The sequence below is a fragment of the Vanellus vanellus genome (genome assembly GCF_965231255.1).
Source record: "Vanellus vanellus genome assembly, chromosome: 7".
NCBI classification, from domain to species: Eukaryota; Metazoa; Chordata; class Aves; order Charadriiformes; family Charadriidae; genus Vanellus; species Vanellus vanellus.
This window is the reverse complement of record NC_138912.1, coordinates 18,990,286-19,008,390: the sequence shown is the minus strand read 5'-3', so window position 1 is coordinate 19,008,390 and position 18,105 is coordinate 18,990,286. Positions and strand designations below refer to the sequence as shown.

The following is an 18,105-nucleotide window of genomic DNA, read 5'->3' as shown; positions in this document are numbered from 1 at the left end:
TTTTATTGTTGTTTGGTATTTTGTAGGCAAAATATTTTCAATTTGCGCTTGATAAACCTCACTAGTAGTTTACTTATTTCAGAATTATTAAAATGCACAGTAATGCATTTTTATACATAACAACTATTTCCAAAGTGAATATTTAAACATTAGAAAACAATGTCAATATGAAGCCCCTTAAATAAAAACTAAACAAATTATGCACTAACAAAAATTCTCATATCAGCTTATTTTCTAGAACACGCTTACATCATTCTACCTCAAATCAAAGCTAAAACCATCACAAATCAGCCTATCAAAGGCAAGGTCTGAGCTGAATTTATAATTTTAACATTTCTGAAATAGCAACTAACATCATTTTCCCTCTTACATTTCTTGTAATCCTACTAGGTATCTCAGTGATTGGTTATCACTGACTGAATAAAAGGATTAAAACCACCATTATTTTGCAATTAATACAGATACACTTCATATCAGGGCTGCTTTTTTTTTTTTTTTTTTCTGTGCTGCTTAAATCACTGAGGTGAAAATAAAGGTGTTGACAACCAATACAATCCTTCTATTGCAACAGGATACTATGTCTTTGAATGGTGAATGTTTGTCATAGCCTTTAGCCAACAGCTAGATTAGGGAAATGGGAGGGTTAGCACATAAAAGACATTCCTTTCACAGACTAAGATTTTATGAACATTCATTCAAGTCACACATGCCAGTTCAAAATAAATGTAAATATAGGTGTTTCTTTATGACCAATTAGTAGCAAAACATTTTTTTATCTGCTGCTGCACACTCGTGTTGTTCAGAAAGGGAAAAAAAAAAAAAATCAACTGACTTAAGCATCCACAAAACACAAATTGGTTACAAGTTACGAACTTGTATATTGAAGATCCAATAACAGAAGCTTGCTAAAGAAAAAAAGCAGAAGTGGATTTACATTCAAAAATATGTTACTAACTTGTAACATTTGAGTCATTTATAAACTTTAGGGAAGAAAATAATTACCTGGTTCTAGTACTTTTAAAAACTTTTATTATATTTGACATTCATATTTTGTCCAGGATTTTGGTAGAATAAGAAACAAAGGAAAGTCCCACAACATAATTACAGATCAAAATAATGCAATGTGAACCGAATAAATGCAAAGTATACCTAAATTACTTATAAATATTGATATTGCATTTCATTTCAAAGAAGTTGAAATACAAAATACACACATCAGACTGAGAGAGGGCTTTAAATTCCTATTATTAATATTAAATCCCTATTTCATTTTCCACCTAGCAACAGTTTTAAGTGTCCTCAAAGCACTCTTATTAAATGCAGACGTTATAGATCCAACACTAGATTAGAACGCCCGTACCCAATCTAATTCTAACTCTGGAAATGAAACCATCGCTTTGTTTTAACTACCTACATATAATCAGAACTGTGTACTATGGGTCACAGAAATGCAAATCTTACCAGCAAAAGCGTCTTCCACCAAATCTTATATTCCTCCTGAAAATGCCAGAAGAGCAGGTACTTCCAATACCACACAAAGTCTGCACGCTGCACTTGTCCAAACTAACAGTCAGGCAACAGCTGCTCAGTTTAAAGCTACAAACTGTGGCAAAATGCATAACTGACATGCCTTGTGTAAGCCATGAAGAAGACATGCATTTGGCTGGCTCACTGAAAGGTCAGGTTACCCACCTCCCCAGATACAAGTTGGAACACTGGGACTGGAATGGAAGGAAGTTTAGAAATTAAGGATGAGCATACATCCTGCTAAAACTAAAAGTATTTTATTTTGACAGCAGAGTTATAAACATGAGCGATTTAAATTCTGCTGGATTTTTGTCTTTAAATATATTAAGAAATAAGTTAGCCTACACCCAAGCTTTTGTACAAGTTATATTTATATCAGTGTTGTTTAAACAGGCCAAGAGCAATAAACGGAGTTAGTTTTGTTTTAGGAAACTTCAGCTGAAGCATTACAAAAACCACGACATGGATTTCTTTATTAGCAAATGCCTTACCTTTATAGCTATTATGCGCTCTGCACTAGAGTCTCTAATAAAAGGCAACAGCATTAGCTTTAATGGGACAAAGGGCTATGACTTAGGCAACAATCCAAAAAAGTTTCTTTGAGAGGTAAGGAAGAAGAAAACCTCCCTGAGGCTTCCAGAAGTGTGATGAACCGTAAAGAAATTACAAATAGAAGGACTTAAGACAGCACAGCCTTGCAGGCTGCATCTATGTTAGTAAACTACATAGACACCAAAACTCTGCCTTGATCCCAGCAGCCGTCAATTATCAGGCTCTGGCATTTTTATCACATCTTTTCTTCGTTCTAACCTTAGCTTTGTCTACACACCGTTTACATCACTTTTACAAGCAGCAGGACTACATCAGTGAAAAGTTAGTTATGAAATTTGCTAGAGTACACAAGAGTGAAAAACAATGCACATGAAACCTTTCTCCGTTTCCCCAGGAAGTCGGAGAGTGATCCGTGCAGAATTGGAAGGCGAGCGGTACACTTAGAGTCACTTTGTTTATACGGTGAATATACGTCTTGTCTGAAAAACCTCTACTGGAGGAATGATCATGGAAACCGGCCAACCCACCATTATTTTTTCATTGACAATACCAGCATATTCTTTCTTAATTGGAAGAATGACAATTTAGTGCTGTTTCCAACTTCCAGCTGAATACTAGCACGTGTAGATTTCTGAGGAATTCATGTTAAATAAGATAACATAAGGAACGCCATGGGGACACAATTATAAAAGCATATATCTGAAAACCTAAGGAAAAAAATCAGCATGTTCTTGATTCTAGATAGAAAATTGTACAGTGTATCTTAGAATTTAACCCCCCAAAACTGTGTCTGGATATAAATAAAATCTTATTACCCTATAAAAGTTGATTTTCTTCTAATTTGTTTCTTAGAAACAAAACTTCAAGGGAATCTTTAGAGATGACTCTTGAGTCATCTTGAGGCTTGAGGTCCTTGGGGTTTTTTGCTTATGATTGACATGCTAACATAAATATACAGAATAAGTTCCATTCTGCACTTTTTAAGTTCCCATGGACACTACTTTTACAAGGCTCATTCAAACAAATGTTCAGACCTTTAAAATAATAAGCCATAACAAGCAGTTTAGGGATTAACCATCTGCACTTAGAATCCCATTTCGTTTTTTCTTAAGACTAATTAATCTTCATAAAAAATAAGTTTGATTTTAAAACTAACATCACTTTGCACAAACTTCTGCTCCCAGCCTTCATCTACAGACATTAGTATGTCCTTCATTCCCTTCCTCACAACAAAGCTCTAATAGCACAGTCAGACTCATTCTATGAATTAAGCTCTTTTTTCTGCTGGTGGAAACAGTAGCTATAGACTACCAACAAAAATATTGCTGTAAGCAGAAACACAGCTACACAAGGTAAACAATCAACAGTGTACCAAACTGCATAATATTATTGGAACTAAAACGTATACAAAATAATCTGAAACTCAGTTCTGTTTCTTAACTGCTTAGCTCTATACACTGGTTAGGATATCCAGATCCATACAAACATGTACCTTCCTTACCATGGAGTATGATACCTGTTCTGTCCAAAGGACCAATTTAACAGATTGAAATATCTGTAATTTTTTTACTTAGATTAATTACACTAGTTAACTTCAGTCTACTCCCTGGATCAATTATGCATCTTTTCATCTTGCAGTAATATACCTTACTGAAGCCAGAAAGATGACTATAAGGATGAAACAAGCTATGCTGGCAGAGCTTAATTCTTTGTGCCCAGAATGTATTAAACACATTAGATTAAAGGAAGTTTTTGTTAAACTAATGTTGGCAAGGTTCTTCCTTAAGTCTTGCTCCTACTGCCCCTGCTGTGACCAACCTGGCTGCAACCAGACCTGACCAGAAGGTGACAGGCCTGGGACAGACACTGCAGTGATCTTTCCCTTCCACCAGTTTACCACTGTAGCCAGCTCCAGACAGTCCCAGGTGTCCCTTGGCTACAGGTGTCCTCCCAAGTCTTTCTCCGTCTTTCTGCCATCTCAGCCTTGATCTGTGCTTCCTGCCATGTCACTCCTAATTCTGCCTGACCAAATGACCTGCACTTGTTGCCGGTCTTCCTAATCTAGGTCCTGGAGTCAACCAAGTAACATGAAATCCTGTGTTTCCTGACCCACACCCTTGCCTCAGGCCACATTATCTACTTACTGTCTGACATATCTTCTGGATTTGATTTCCCCTCCTACAGCGTATTGCCTGACCCATCTCCTTACCTTAGATTCTCAGCCTGAGACACATTTCATCTTTTCAGGTCTTAATCTCAGATCATTTGGCTTTATCCATCACTTCAGCTGGTCTCAACCTTTGGGCCCAAAGATTAAGCAGACCACAGACCAGCTAAATCACGTTGGCCTTCCTCCATCTGTGAACATAAAGCTTGTATCACTCATGACTTCTGACATACATCTGTCAGACAACTGCCCCAGCTTCAGGGATGATGGAATTTCACCAATATTGTAACAATAAGCATTGTCCAAAGGGTATAAGAAACAGCAGTGGGAAAAGCCACAGAGACTTGGGTCTTTTTTGCTGCCCGTCTTTCCTGATGGCAAAGTCTGATCACAGAAAAAGGGTAATCTCTGAATACTGAGGAATTAATGAAGTGGGTTTTCTTAAAATCAATATAGTCTGCCTGCATGTTCACAACAAATTAGTTTCCTTCTGTTCTTGGTCAAAAATTGTTGCTGTCTTTTCAACAAGTTCTGAGTAACTGTCCTCTGGAAGATAAACTACAGTAATCAAGGAGGTAGTCTGATATGCAGCACTTAAGAAAGTGGCATCAGACTTTGAAAGATGCTAAAGTGAAAAGAATAGTGATACGAAATTTTTGCTGTCTGCTCCCTCCTGAGACACCTCTTTTTGCTTTCCTTAGATTACTTTTCTCACACTTTACACTTAGATTAGTCACTTTTTCTTAGATTACAAAGCTATAGCAGTTACCCTTGTAATGGGGTTCGGGGGCAGAGGCACAGGGAAGGAAGGGTACAAGTTTCTTTCCAGCAATGACTCTGGACACAGGCATCTAATACAAAGCACAGATATTTTCACATACCCTAGTTCCTTCCTTAAGATTTAAGAAAGACCCAAACCTTTTTTTCACTTTCTGTAAAAAAAATTGTCAACACCACATGAACTCTGACAATGACTGAGTCTACAAATATGATTCCAGTGAAAGTTCTGGCCCATTAACAACTATGAAAAAACTTCTGTAACAATCAATTTGTAAGAAACCAAACAGGCTGAGAAGCAGGATTTCCTTTCTACAGGAAGAAATCTGGTTTCAATCCAAATCCCATTGAAAGACATTCTCAAAACTTCTTACTAACCAGAAATTCTGAGTTACATACAGAGGTGCTAAAACAGGGCAGCTGAAATGTCTTCAGTGTTCACACATTAAAATTATGTTGTCTGTAGTAACAAAGACGCTGACAAGGATGTGAATGTCACTGACCAGCTGTGGGAACTCCAGGCATCTGTGGTTCCCGGGAGTCCACTCTCAGACTGTCCCTGTGCTACTGGGAAAGGAGTTGCAGCTCCTCAGTCGGGAGCCTGGAAGCTCTGTGAGCCATCTGAGAGCAGGGCTTGCAGGCTCACTGCTCCAAACCCAAGAGATGAGCCTCCTACAGAGCGGGCCTACATGAGTTTTTAAAGACTCTCAGTCCCAGATCCACGTGACTGGGAATTCTGGCTTTGGATGTCTGGTATGTTTGGAAACCTCCTCTGGAACTAACAACACTGGCAGCTGATCTGCCCGCAAGACCATTCCAGCCCTGGGGACTCAGAGCATTTAGGGTCCTTAGCTACCGAACAAAACCTTAGAACAGTATTTCCTGGAGCTGGACTACTTGCGACTGTAAGGTTCATTGCTCAAGTCACTAAATAATTCCTGAAGGACTGAACATGAAGAACTCACGATGTGCTTAGTGCTAGGGAGACATAAAACCAGAAGCCCATCCCAGCATTAAGGACTCTGTGTTTGCAGGATCCCTATTTCCAGGGCAGATACTGCATAAAATCCCTAACTACAGAGCATATAAAGTTTTGAGAAGTCTTCCCTTTAAATCATGAAGGATACTCCCCATTAAAGTAATTGGCTCCTTTTTAAAGGGATTATGCAAGAGAATGCTGAACTTTATCTCCAGGAATTGCAAACATTTTGAAGGAAAAGTAGTGGAATGTTGTCTGGTCCAGAAGAGGTCCTCCAAACATAAATCCGACAGCCCTTGAGATCTTTTCAAGACTAGCCGATACAGACTGGTTTTAATAAACAAATTCACTTCCACTTTTGAAGCTTTTTAAGAACTGTCTTGAAAATCATTCCGAGTGCAGTAACAATTACCCTACAGTTGACAACTGTCTACATTGTGTCCACAGTTTCATGTCTGTACTGAAGCTTAACTTGTAGCAAAGCTGAGGAATGGTTTTACATATAGACATACATCTACTTGACATGGACCTTGCTATTACATTACATGTCTTTGGCACAAAACTGGATATATTGCAACATTCTGTATGTGGGCTGCCCCTTAGAGCAATTCAGAAATCATGAAATGTGGAATTCAGTAGTCCACCCACTCTGTGTCCCCTGTGCATCAGCTTTGTACTGCTTTCAGAGTGAACTTAAGTTATTGGTCTGAGCTCTAACTTTCCAAATGGCTTACTGACTTTCTTACCATAAAAACTTCATTTTTCCCTCATACTGGTGTACTAGTGATCTACACAGGTCCACAAACTAGGGGGGTGGGGTTGGGTTTACTGGTAAGAGAAAAGGAAGAGTTTCGAGCACTTTCCCTGAGAGTCTCTCACCTCTGTAAAAAGCATCTGTTCCCAGTCTGAATAGTAAAGGTCCATACATCATGTTCCATGTGCTATTGTGGGGTTTCAGTGACTAGATGAGAGGGTAGAAAAAGAGCTCTGCGCTCTGCTGGCTGTTTTAACTGTTTTGGATAAGGTATGACAGTAAGTCAGCGTGCTCTAGACAAAAAATAGGGACGCCTGTATATTTTCACAATTTTAGGAAAAAATAAGTAAAAAGCTTGTGTGAGTGAAGCACTTTGATACCATTCTGAGTACCACTGAGTTTAAAAAAAAAAAAAAAAAAAGGCACTAAAAATACAGTTCCCCCAAAGCTGAAAGGCATGAGGGGAAGCAACAAGGCTCTATACCTGCTCCCCAGCCACATGCTCATTACGTGCAGTTTTCGGTCATGCATTTAACGACATGAAACTTCTTCTCAAGAGAGCTATCACCCTCACTGAAAAAACTGCATAGGTGGATTACTCAACTTTTCCTCTCAGTACAGTCACACATTTGTTAGTTTCTACGACCTCCAGCATGTCATGTTTCTGTGACAGCATAAGAAAAAAACTTCCAAAAGAGCGTGGTCAGTAGACAACATTCCCCAACCTTGAGAAAAGGTTTGACCAAGCCGTTTCCTAATTTGGAACAGAAAGAACTATACTTATTTTTTTAAAAAAATGTCTGAAAATCCAGTACACCAAAGCCTACAATTTTATGTTTAATTGCAAGATAACTCGTTTAAACTAAATCTTGTTTCATATGCATTATTAAAAGACCTTTTTCTTCAAATCATTTGTCACTGGTAATTTTAGAATAAGACACATATACAACCCTCCTATACTCCCAAACATTTTACAAAATAAAACTAGAATTACCCAGATAATCCATGCTTTTCAATCAAATAAAAAGAGAATTCACTTACACTTGAGAATATATTTGCATAGTGCCTGCACAAAGGTAATGATATGTTTAAATAAAATTCATGACAACGTATACAGGCATTAAAATCTAAAATATTAATCACAGCATGTTTTAAACACAGTTGTAAACTTATGTTATAGGTAAATATTTTGATGAAGTCCTATTAAGTCGTTGAACTTATGTGCATAACACATATACAAATACGCATAATACATATACAGATATCTAAGGCAATTTAGAAATCTCTAACTCGGGACACGATTTGACAAAATGAAGCACTCGGCAGCAATACTAGGCCAAGGTAACTTTACCCCTTATTGTTCTCCTCTTTTACAGGCTTTTAAAAAGTAAAATCAGTTTCTAGGAACAAGAACCCAGGAAGAAGAGAGAGACGATGAAAGTTGATGCTGACATTGCCTCTTACCATCAGTTCAGAGCCTCAGTAAAAGTTTACACCAATTTTTACTCTAACATACAAAAGTATTTGTCCTTGTCTAACACTAAATAGTAACCTGCAATACAGCAAGTGTTCAATACCAGCTTTATGTAGCGCATCTTTACAAGGTAAAGATCTTTAGAACTGGATCCACCACAAAAATATTTTACTATAACTACTTCATAATAATTCACCACTTCTTTCAGCTTTTATTTACAACGGTTGTAGCTATTACAACACTTATAGGACAGAAGAAGTTTAAGTTCAAATTTGTGAAGTGGCAGAACACTTACTAGCTAGTTCAAGAATTCTTTTATTTATGCTTATATAACATTGCAAATTACTTTTGAAGGTATTTTAAAATAAATTTATATAATCTTTTGTTTTCACAATGCATTCTAGTTTCACCTATGTCAGTGCTATTGGTGTTGACATTTTCATTTGCTAGTGGTTCCTTTTATTTATTTCAAGGAATCAGTATAATTTCTGCCTTTGGGCATGCCTGCCTCTGTACAGTGAAGTATGGAGCAATCATGCTCCAACTACCACCGTCTCAGCTAGTGCCATCACCAGAAAGGGTCATATTTTGAAGGATTATTAACTGGGGCTGCCTATATTGTTTTCAAACCAACCGCTATAGGGGATTTCCCTGCATCATGAGGTTACTCCTGTTCAGGTCTAAATGAGTCAGCAACAGGTCAAGCGTCTCTACACTGCGCCACCCTGCACAAACCAGACATCTATAATTTCTTTCTTTCATCACATCTGTGCTCTCCTCCACTTCCATCAGGACCTTTATACTTGGACCTTAGCTTGTACTATGATGTCTTCCCACGTTGCAAATCCTTTTTCAAGTACAATTTTAACGGAAAAACTGTAAGACGCGTTCTAATACAAAAATTAAAAAATAAATTAAATACAAAGACGTGAAAACCTACACTTAAAGTTTTTATGGGAGCAGGCCAACACTTGAAAACGTGTCCTGTCACAGCTTGTGAAACACAGTCACAAGAAACATTTGCTATTCTTGATCAAAACAGTGGAAACAAAATCGGAGAAGGTGTCTTCCCTCCATTCTTCAACAGGTTGAGCAACATGAAGAAACCTAACCTAAAAGATATAACACTAATTTCCTGTTGCTGATACTAATTCAGGGCAGTGCACAGCACTGAAATTATTACATGGGCACTCACAACCTCTGACTGTCAAAGCGAATATTCATTTTCATCTCCCTGGTCTCTCTGCAACATGTGATATTCTTAACTTAGATATGTTATTGTCTTGTCTGAGAAAGGTTGCTAGAAATGATGAAATCCACAACACACTGAACTGTTTCTGGAGGTCTATAAACCGCAAGTGCTGATGGAAACATCACCTTCACTATTGTACCAGTTTTGGCTGGGTCAGAGTTAATTTTCTTCATAGTAGCTCGCATGGTGCTATGTTTTGGATTGGTGACCAAAACCGTGTTGATAACGCAGGGTTGTTTTAGTAATTGCTGGAGCGTGCTTACGCAGCATCAGGCCTTTTCTGTTTCTCATGCTGCCCTGCCAGCGAGTAGGCTGGGGCACACAGAAGTTGGGAGGGGACACAGACAGGACAGCTGACCCCAGCTGACCAAAGGGATATTGCATACTATACGACATCGTGCTCAGTGATAAAAGCTGGGGGAAAGAGGAGGAAGGACGTACGTTTGGAGTTATGGCATTTGTCTTCCCCAGCAACCATTATGCGTGATGAAGCCCTGCCTTCCTGGAAACAGCTAAACATCTGCCTGCTGATGGGAAGTAGTGAATGGATATTATACTTTGCTTGCATGAGCAGCTTTCGCTTTATCTTTTAAAGTGTTTTCCTCTCAATCCATGGATTTTCACACTTTTACTCTTCCGGGGGGAGTCAGTGAGCAGCAGCATAGTGCTTAACTGCCTATCAGAGTTAAACCACAACAACTATTAAACCATAATAGGATCAACATATTCCCTTTCAACACCTCCAAACAACTAGTAAGTGAAGTGTTACAATCACATGCTGTATCCAGTGACAAATCCTCCATTGCATTTGACAACAGAGTTGTTATCAATGCCAATTAAAAGTTCTCGGGTTTCGATGAGATTAGCTTACATTTGAAATAAAATCCAACAGTAAGAGAGGATGTTGGACAGATGAAAAAAACCTTTTTAATCAATCTGCATGGACAGGATGATTTTCTTTCTTAAAAGGTACACACCTCTGAATGACAACCGCAGCTCTGAATTCAGGATACTGTTGGGTTCCTTACTAATGTCTCCGTTAATAACATCGTCAAGTAACACTCTGTAAATGTTGTTAAGAGAGGACTCTGTTAGTGATGCCTTTGTCATTTCTCAGATATATTAAATCACTGTGATGTACCTGATCATGAACATCCAGAAAACTTCAATATTCTAAATCTGCAGCACATCTCTTCCTCAACAGAGACCACTACAGTAAGTCACACCTAGACCACTACAGTAACTCATATCTCCACTATCTACACAGGTTGCCTGTGCAATTGCAACTCTCTGCCTTTTCTTTAAGGTCTCGCTTGCTTGGACTCAGGATTTGACAACAGACGCATACACCATGCAATACAGGTACCGCAGAGATCCCCAAACTAGTGCAAAGTGCGCTGGTACACAGAGCACACACGTGCAGTCACTAGCTCAGGCTTCACAAAAATGATACAACCATATTAGCATGCCAGTGAGCCTCAGCTAATTACTGCTGCTGCTTCCAGTTTCAGAACTCAGGTGGAGCCTGCAGCTCTATGGTGACAGTCACCAGCTGGGCTTTTCGGGCACTGCAGCAACATGCCCCATGGGAGGCTGACATTTGTACTCAGGGGACGGAGCACCCTTAGAGTCTCATCAAGTCTGGGGTATCAAAACTCTGTGCTCTCTTCTCCCACTCTGTAGGAAGAAGGCCCACCACGCTGCACCACCAAGTAAACCACTCAGCTCTTTCAACATTGCTTTCCAGACCCGTCACAGGAATGTACGTGTTTATTTTTCTAAAACACTCATCTGCCCGGAACAAATAAAAACCAAACAAAATAAAAAGGAAAAACCTTACCAAAATAGGACACCGTACTGTACATACCTCTGTCTTCCACAGACGATGAGGGTATGTGAAGCATTTTAGGCATTAATTAAAAATGATTTTAAAATGCAGTTACTATTCTGTAGAAAACCCTGTTTTAATGCAATGAATTTGTACCAAGAACACCTTTGTCCTGTTTCAATTCCAAAAATCATCAAACTAAATCACATAATAGTATTCTTATTGCATATGAAGATGATCAGCATGGAAAGTTAGTATGTAACATCCATCCTCCAATAGGCATTTTCCACATAGACAATACCCATGTTATTTGAAATAATCCAATACTAGAAAGATGATGGATCCAGGAGAAGACCAACAATAAATCAGTAACGAATTGTACATACTCACCACACAGTGCTATGCTGACAGCTAGTTGTATAATGACAACAATAATAACTGAGTAGAGTCTATATTTCTTTTCAAGTCCTGAACCAAGTCAGCTCATGAGCAGAAGCGCTTGGTAAATGAGAAATACTACACAAAGGAACACCTTAACAATGACTTAGGCATTAAATTCGGATGCAGACAGGAATGTTTCTAAACAGAAAAAAAAACTGAAAAGGTGTCTGTTTTGTAATAAGAATTTTTTGAGTTTTGCATGCATTTTTACTTTATTAAACTAACATAGCTAGTCAGTATGACACATAATGATTGCAAAGAAAAATCTTTGAAAACATGAAAATATTTTTTATCTGTTAACTTCATATATGAGTATATAAACTACAGAGTATTATATAGTATTATATATTTTGCAATACACCCTTATACTTAAAGTGGACAAGGTTAAAAAAATTAAATCTTCGTTACCTTTAAGCATTGTTCTTCCAGTTGATCCTCCGGAGATATTTAAAAGACCACTTCTTGCTCCTAATGATGTAGTTGCTTCTAGTAAAGCACCAGTTATATAGTTAGAGAGTGCAGTCCTCTGTGAAGTGGCACGATATTGACAGTAAGCACCTGTTACACATGGTTTTACACAAAAACCATCACCTTTGCATATACAGTCTGTATCAAACGTTGGGAGCTTTCTCAGAAGATGAGGAAAATATTCAAAAATATCTTCTGCTCCTTCTTCTTCTCTCACTGTATCGAAGATCTGTGAAGAATGCAAAAGCATGAACTGATAGTTCATTTACTTAAGATAATAAACTGAACATCAAAAAATTCCGAAGTAGCATCATTTCTTGTAAAGTTCAACAGTCTCTGCAAAAAGGCAGAGTTAAAACACTGCATTTATGCATTAAACCTGAAATATCTATGAATCCAAACCTGATTTGTGAAGATTTTGAGTTGGGTTCCCAATCACCTATTTAAATAAGATGGTATTCTGGTTTTTGATCTATTGTTACAAGCATTCTACTGAAAACCAGTCCTAAGCACCTCCATTAGACAAAAAAATGCCACATCAATACAGCTGGGCAACATTTAAAATAAAGAATATGCACAAAATTATTAAACCTATTATACTTTCAGTAAAGTCTTACAGATATCAGTAGCAGAAAAGCAGATCTATGCAGGGTTTGCACTTTTTCTTGCTGAGTGGGGCGGGTTTTTGCAAACAGAAACGGTTTTAATCACTGTGAGCAATCTTTCAAAATGTTCTGGTGTCACGTTCATTGCATTACTTCCAGCCTACGCACAGGTCCTCTATCTAATATTGGTTTAGTACTCTTTTTCCAATATTTGTGCTAACACACTAATGAACTTCAGTCTGTGGCTTAGCAACTAAGTAATGTTTGCTTATTTAAAAGAGTCTAATGATCAAAGCAAGAATCTGGAAGAAATCTTTTCATCTACTATACAAGGAGAGACTTGATTCTTTGCATTCTTGTATGCTGACTTACTGATTAACATTAATAATTTGTTTCAATGATCTCTGCTTTGTAATTATAAAGTGTAACCTACCAATCTCAAAATTAACATAGGGAAAGGTCCTTATAACTGTTACCAGGACAGGTGCTGAGACAATTTTCATGGGGTTGTTCCCCAACAGTCCTTAGATTTGCCCAAGACATAAGCTGATGGCTTAATTTTTTTGTGATTAATGGCTTCTTTCTTGTTGCCAGCCTTCCCCACACATTGACAAAATACAGCTATGCATCAACATGGCAGAAATCGCATCCAGTCTTACAACACAAGCACACGCGGGCTCAGTCAAATGATAAGAAACTGTTTGCACAGCCTGTGCACGCCGCATGTCTGTGGCACCGGCACCCTCATCATGTGCCCAGCCATGTCACCAAGCAGGGAAGCGGCTCCCGGCACGGGGATGCGCACACGCCTACCTCCGCTTCTGCCCTAACCCCGGCATTTACCCTGCCATGTAAGCGAAGAGGGTTCGAATGCCCTGCTCCCACAAGCTATCTGACCCTCTACCAACAGAAGCTGTGAACAATGATGTAATTCTTTCATCCTGGTAAAGAAACGGAGAATAGCAGCAGCTTTGATTCAGCTACTAAATTCAAAATTTGGCAATTTTTTTACTTAGTCTTTTTTGCCATAAACCAGAAAATCAAATACAATGCAGTATTTCTTAAAGTACGTATTTCTTAGCTTTAATTTTTGTATTAACAATTTATTGGAGAAAACTAAATTTTATTCAAATTAAAATAATTTATTAACTAGTAATGTAATTCAATGATTTGAAAAAGAGCACTGACATATTTATTAACATAAAATAATTCAAAAAAAATCTTTCACATCTTGACTATGACTTTTATAACTCAATTCCATCAGAAATATGGCTTCTGTGATTCATTACACAGTGAAACGCTGTGGTATCTATATCCCCCCCCCCAAAAAAATTTATTTGGTCTGAGGCTTCTAGAAATATGAAGCCTCTTCATCTTCTTTTCTTTGGTATACAACAGCTTTATGGACTCCGAGATGCTCAGTAAGAACACTGCTTATCTCCACCTTTATTCAGAAAGAAAATGCCCTCTTAGAGCGCAGGTTATCTGGAGGCCTTTTAATCAGGTAAGTGTCTGCAAGGAACAGTGGGATGTGCGTATGACACACCTTTCCAAAAGGTGTACTGTAAAATAGTGAACCTGCCTTATGCACGGATTATGAATGTGTCCCATGTAGCAGACATAATTAGTCTTTTTTGCTTGTTTAAAAAAAAATATTTAGTTAATGAAAATAATTTAACTTCTCAAAACTGCGGTTACCTTCCCAAATATTTTTAAAATTGGGTTCTGCAACTTGTAAAGACACATTCTGTTGCCTACACAACTAAAATTTCTTTCAGCTGCCAAAGCAAAGAAACCATTTGTTGACAGAAATAGGCGACTGTTTTGCTGGAGAGATTATACATGGAATAATGGCGTTAATCTCTTTTGTATAAAGTAGACTTCAGGGCACTAGCTGTCTCCAAAGACTGCGCTTCATATAGCATTTTCAAATACTTTTTGTTTCGATGCTTTAAATCTCTGAATGTGTTACTTCTGCTGCACACAGATGAGGTTACAAAAAAATACAGACTTACAAAGTGTATACTTACCAGCCACTGAAAAGAACTGAAACAATCAGAATAGGAACATATCCCTCAGGTAACTGATAGGGAAAATCACCTTTCGGTGAGACTGCACCAGACAGTTGGGGAAACTTAATCTTGCCTGGGAGACAAAAAAGTTGATTCCAAACCAGGGCTTACAGTTCATCCTGGCAGATGCAGTTGCATTGATCTATATCACTACCAAAGAATGATTACTGTAATTAAAAATGAATGTGAACCAGAAAGAGTAAAATGCAGTGCTAAACTGAGACCTAACTGTAAAAAAACAACGATTCACAAGGGTATATCGCTCCTGATTCACTTTTGCCTTCCATATCAAATTAAAGATTTCAAAGCTATCTGCAGTCTGATGCTGTGGTATCTCTCATACTAATTATCGAGCAGTAATTCACAAGAAACTGAGGACAATATCTGGATCTAAAAGCGTCGCCATATTAAACATACTTCAAATTTCTGTTTAAGTAGTACAAAGTACCAACACTTACAAGGAGTTTAGGGTGAACTTTCTTATCTATACCACTGTAATGAGCACACATGTAAATGGTAAAATACATATGCAATTATAGTACCTCAAGATTTACTTTAGACAATAAAAGCATACATTCTAATACTTCCCACCCCTACCCCCCGCCCCCTACTTCTAAAATAGCAAATGAGCTGAAACAAGTAACTCCATATACTAACACATTGGTATTCCAATGAGAGGACATTATGGCTTTGATAGATTTACTTTCTTCTATTTTTTAAAGATATTTTAATGGTAAGTAAAAAGAAAATAAAAATTACTTGCAACACAAAATTTTGCAGAATATTAATGAAAAACTTGTCCTTCAACTCAAAAATGAAAACCAGCATTAAAATAAAGATTAAATTCAGGAAGAATTCCATCCTTGTAGTTTTATAACCAAGTCCATATTTGGAAAATAAATGGAAACAAAATAGGTTTTTCGCTCTTAATAATGTATACAATAAATCATCAAAACTTTACTTCAAAAAAACCTCCAGTTTTGCTTCTAATAACTTAAAATGGTATCCACAAGTTAACTTATTGATAACCTTCAGGCAATAAAACTTTCTTACAGTGACAACAGACATTTTCTTAAGATATTCTTTAAAAATAACTATAAGAACAAGTAACTCATGCTGGCCTTGGAACTATTTCACATTTTTCTCTTATAATCTCTTCTTCTGTTTCATCATCACTACTGTTGCAAATTGCATTATGTCCTTTTCTCCACACACATTACTGTAGGTTTACTATGCAAAAGTGGCAGAAACCTAAACACCATAGCCATTCTTAGCCCTACAGTTTATGACAGCTATTACCCCAAAATGAAGCTGCCGTTCAGGGGTGCTGCTGTACTGGAATTACTGGATATAGCAGTTCATAAAAATAACTGTTCCGATTTCTTACTTAAACGCATCTCTTCCTGATCACTCTAATCTTTTATTTGTTTCTCTTTTCATATTTTTTCTGCCTCAGGTACTTAGCTTAGCATGTTATCATTTTGCCAAATATCTAGCAGCTGCTTGGTGCATATGAAATCAAGAAATTGGAATTGAGAACAGACCAAAGATTTATGTTATTAGGAAGCAGCCTTAACTTCTCTAACTTTATTATAATAATAAAGAATATGTGTACCCAAAAAGTTCGCTGTAAAGAATAGCCACGAAAAATTATGCTTATTGCTACTATGCTACAAAATTAACAGAAAATAGGCCCTAATGGGGCTTTAATAATTCACTGCATTGTTTCTGACCGGCATCTGTCCCAACTCTTTCTATAAACCTCCGTCAATACGTCCTGAATGATCAAAATGAAACACTGAAACGTACGAAGTATATATACGTACACATGCTCGGTTGGTACTATGCACCACAGTGATTTCCTGGCTGTTACCTACAGAGCATTTCTATTATGGAAGGCTGCTGACAGCCCGTGCACAGCATTCCTGTGACACAAAGCCTTCATTTGTTGCACGTTTTTAAAGCCAATTTGAACGCCTGTAAACCCAAATGGTATTTTAACAAGTAATAACTCTCAGGACAGTATGTCTTGAAGATCACTTAAATATCTCCTTTGAAAACACAAAGGTTTTACAGAACATACGAGCCTAAACACAATTAATAACATCACAGGAAATGCTGCTCTTTCCAAATCTGTTCTGTTCCAAGAAAAAATTTTATAAAATGAGTAAATTCTGATGGTGATTTTTCATTTTGGCACTGCATGTTTTTCAGAAGAAAACTCTCATTAATGTCAACCAAATGAAGCTAGCAGTGATCTCCTCGAAGTCATGACCAAGGACCATTCCAGTGACTTTTACATGTATTTATTCCACAACAGTGTAATTTGAATATCTATAACATGGAATATGACAGCAGTCTGCTACTAAAAAAGCACTTTGGGCAGAAACAAAGGAACATGTAAAGTGAACTTGGGTGGATGGGAGGGGGGCTGGAAGAAGAAACACACCAGAATAAGAATTTGCTCAGAACAAAAGAATCGGGCATAAATGCACAGTTAGTCAATACTTCAGTTTTATGTCCTCCACAATGACACTGCAGCATCACACTTCAGAGTATTTATTTAATAAAATTTAAAAATAGTGGTGATGCTGCTAGTCGCATCATTTTTCTGAAGGACCTTGGTTTTTCTCAGATTTATCTCATTCAGGTTATGACCATACCCACACTGCTTAGCCCATGATGTTTCAAGATCACTGCTAAAGGACAATTTTTGTAAACATGTTGCCTACCTAGAGCCAGCACTTGCCACTGGCCAGTTTCTTCTAAGGATGTTGCGGGGTTGGGATTTTTTTAAACAAAAATGAAAGAATATTCTCCTAATACTCCTTACTATTATCACCTTTTGAAAAAAAAAATGCTATTATTTTAAAAGTGGAAATAAACAAATTTCCTAATGAAATTTCTATTAATAATTACTTTTTGCAACATTCTCACCTGAAAAATCGTTCATCTAATTAATCTCAAGATACCATCTAACATTATTCTGTTTAAACAAGAGCAAGGCCATAGCCCAAGGAACATTTCTTTTTGCTACAATTGCAAAAGCCATTCTGGACATAATTATTTTTAACATTTATCCCTTTATCTAGTTCACTGTGAGAGAACTAGTCACTTAATTACTCTCCAAACAACGCTAAGTTGCTAACCACTTGATTTTCAAAGATGTTGGAACAAACAACTGTCACTTGGGATCTGCAGAAATGCTG

At 37.5% G+C, this 18,105-nt stretch overlaps 1 protein-coding gene across 1 annotated transcript in view; it reads right to left on the bottom strand.

The window, feature by feature from the left end:
- The window catches only part of PLCE1 (phospholipase C epsilon 1), a 135,240-nt gene that overhangs the window by 79,031 nt on the left and 38,104 nt on the right, over nucleotides 1-18,105 (bottom strand). The window contains exon 2 of the mRNA XM_082486127.1: nucleotides 12,160-12,448. Coding sequence (XP_082342253.1) covers nucleotides 12,160-12,448 — 289 coding nt within the window. The remainder of the gene's footprint in view (nucleotides 1-12,159; nucleotides 12,449-18,105) is intronic.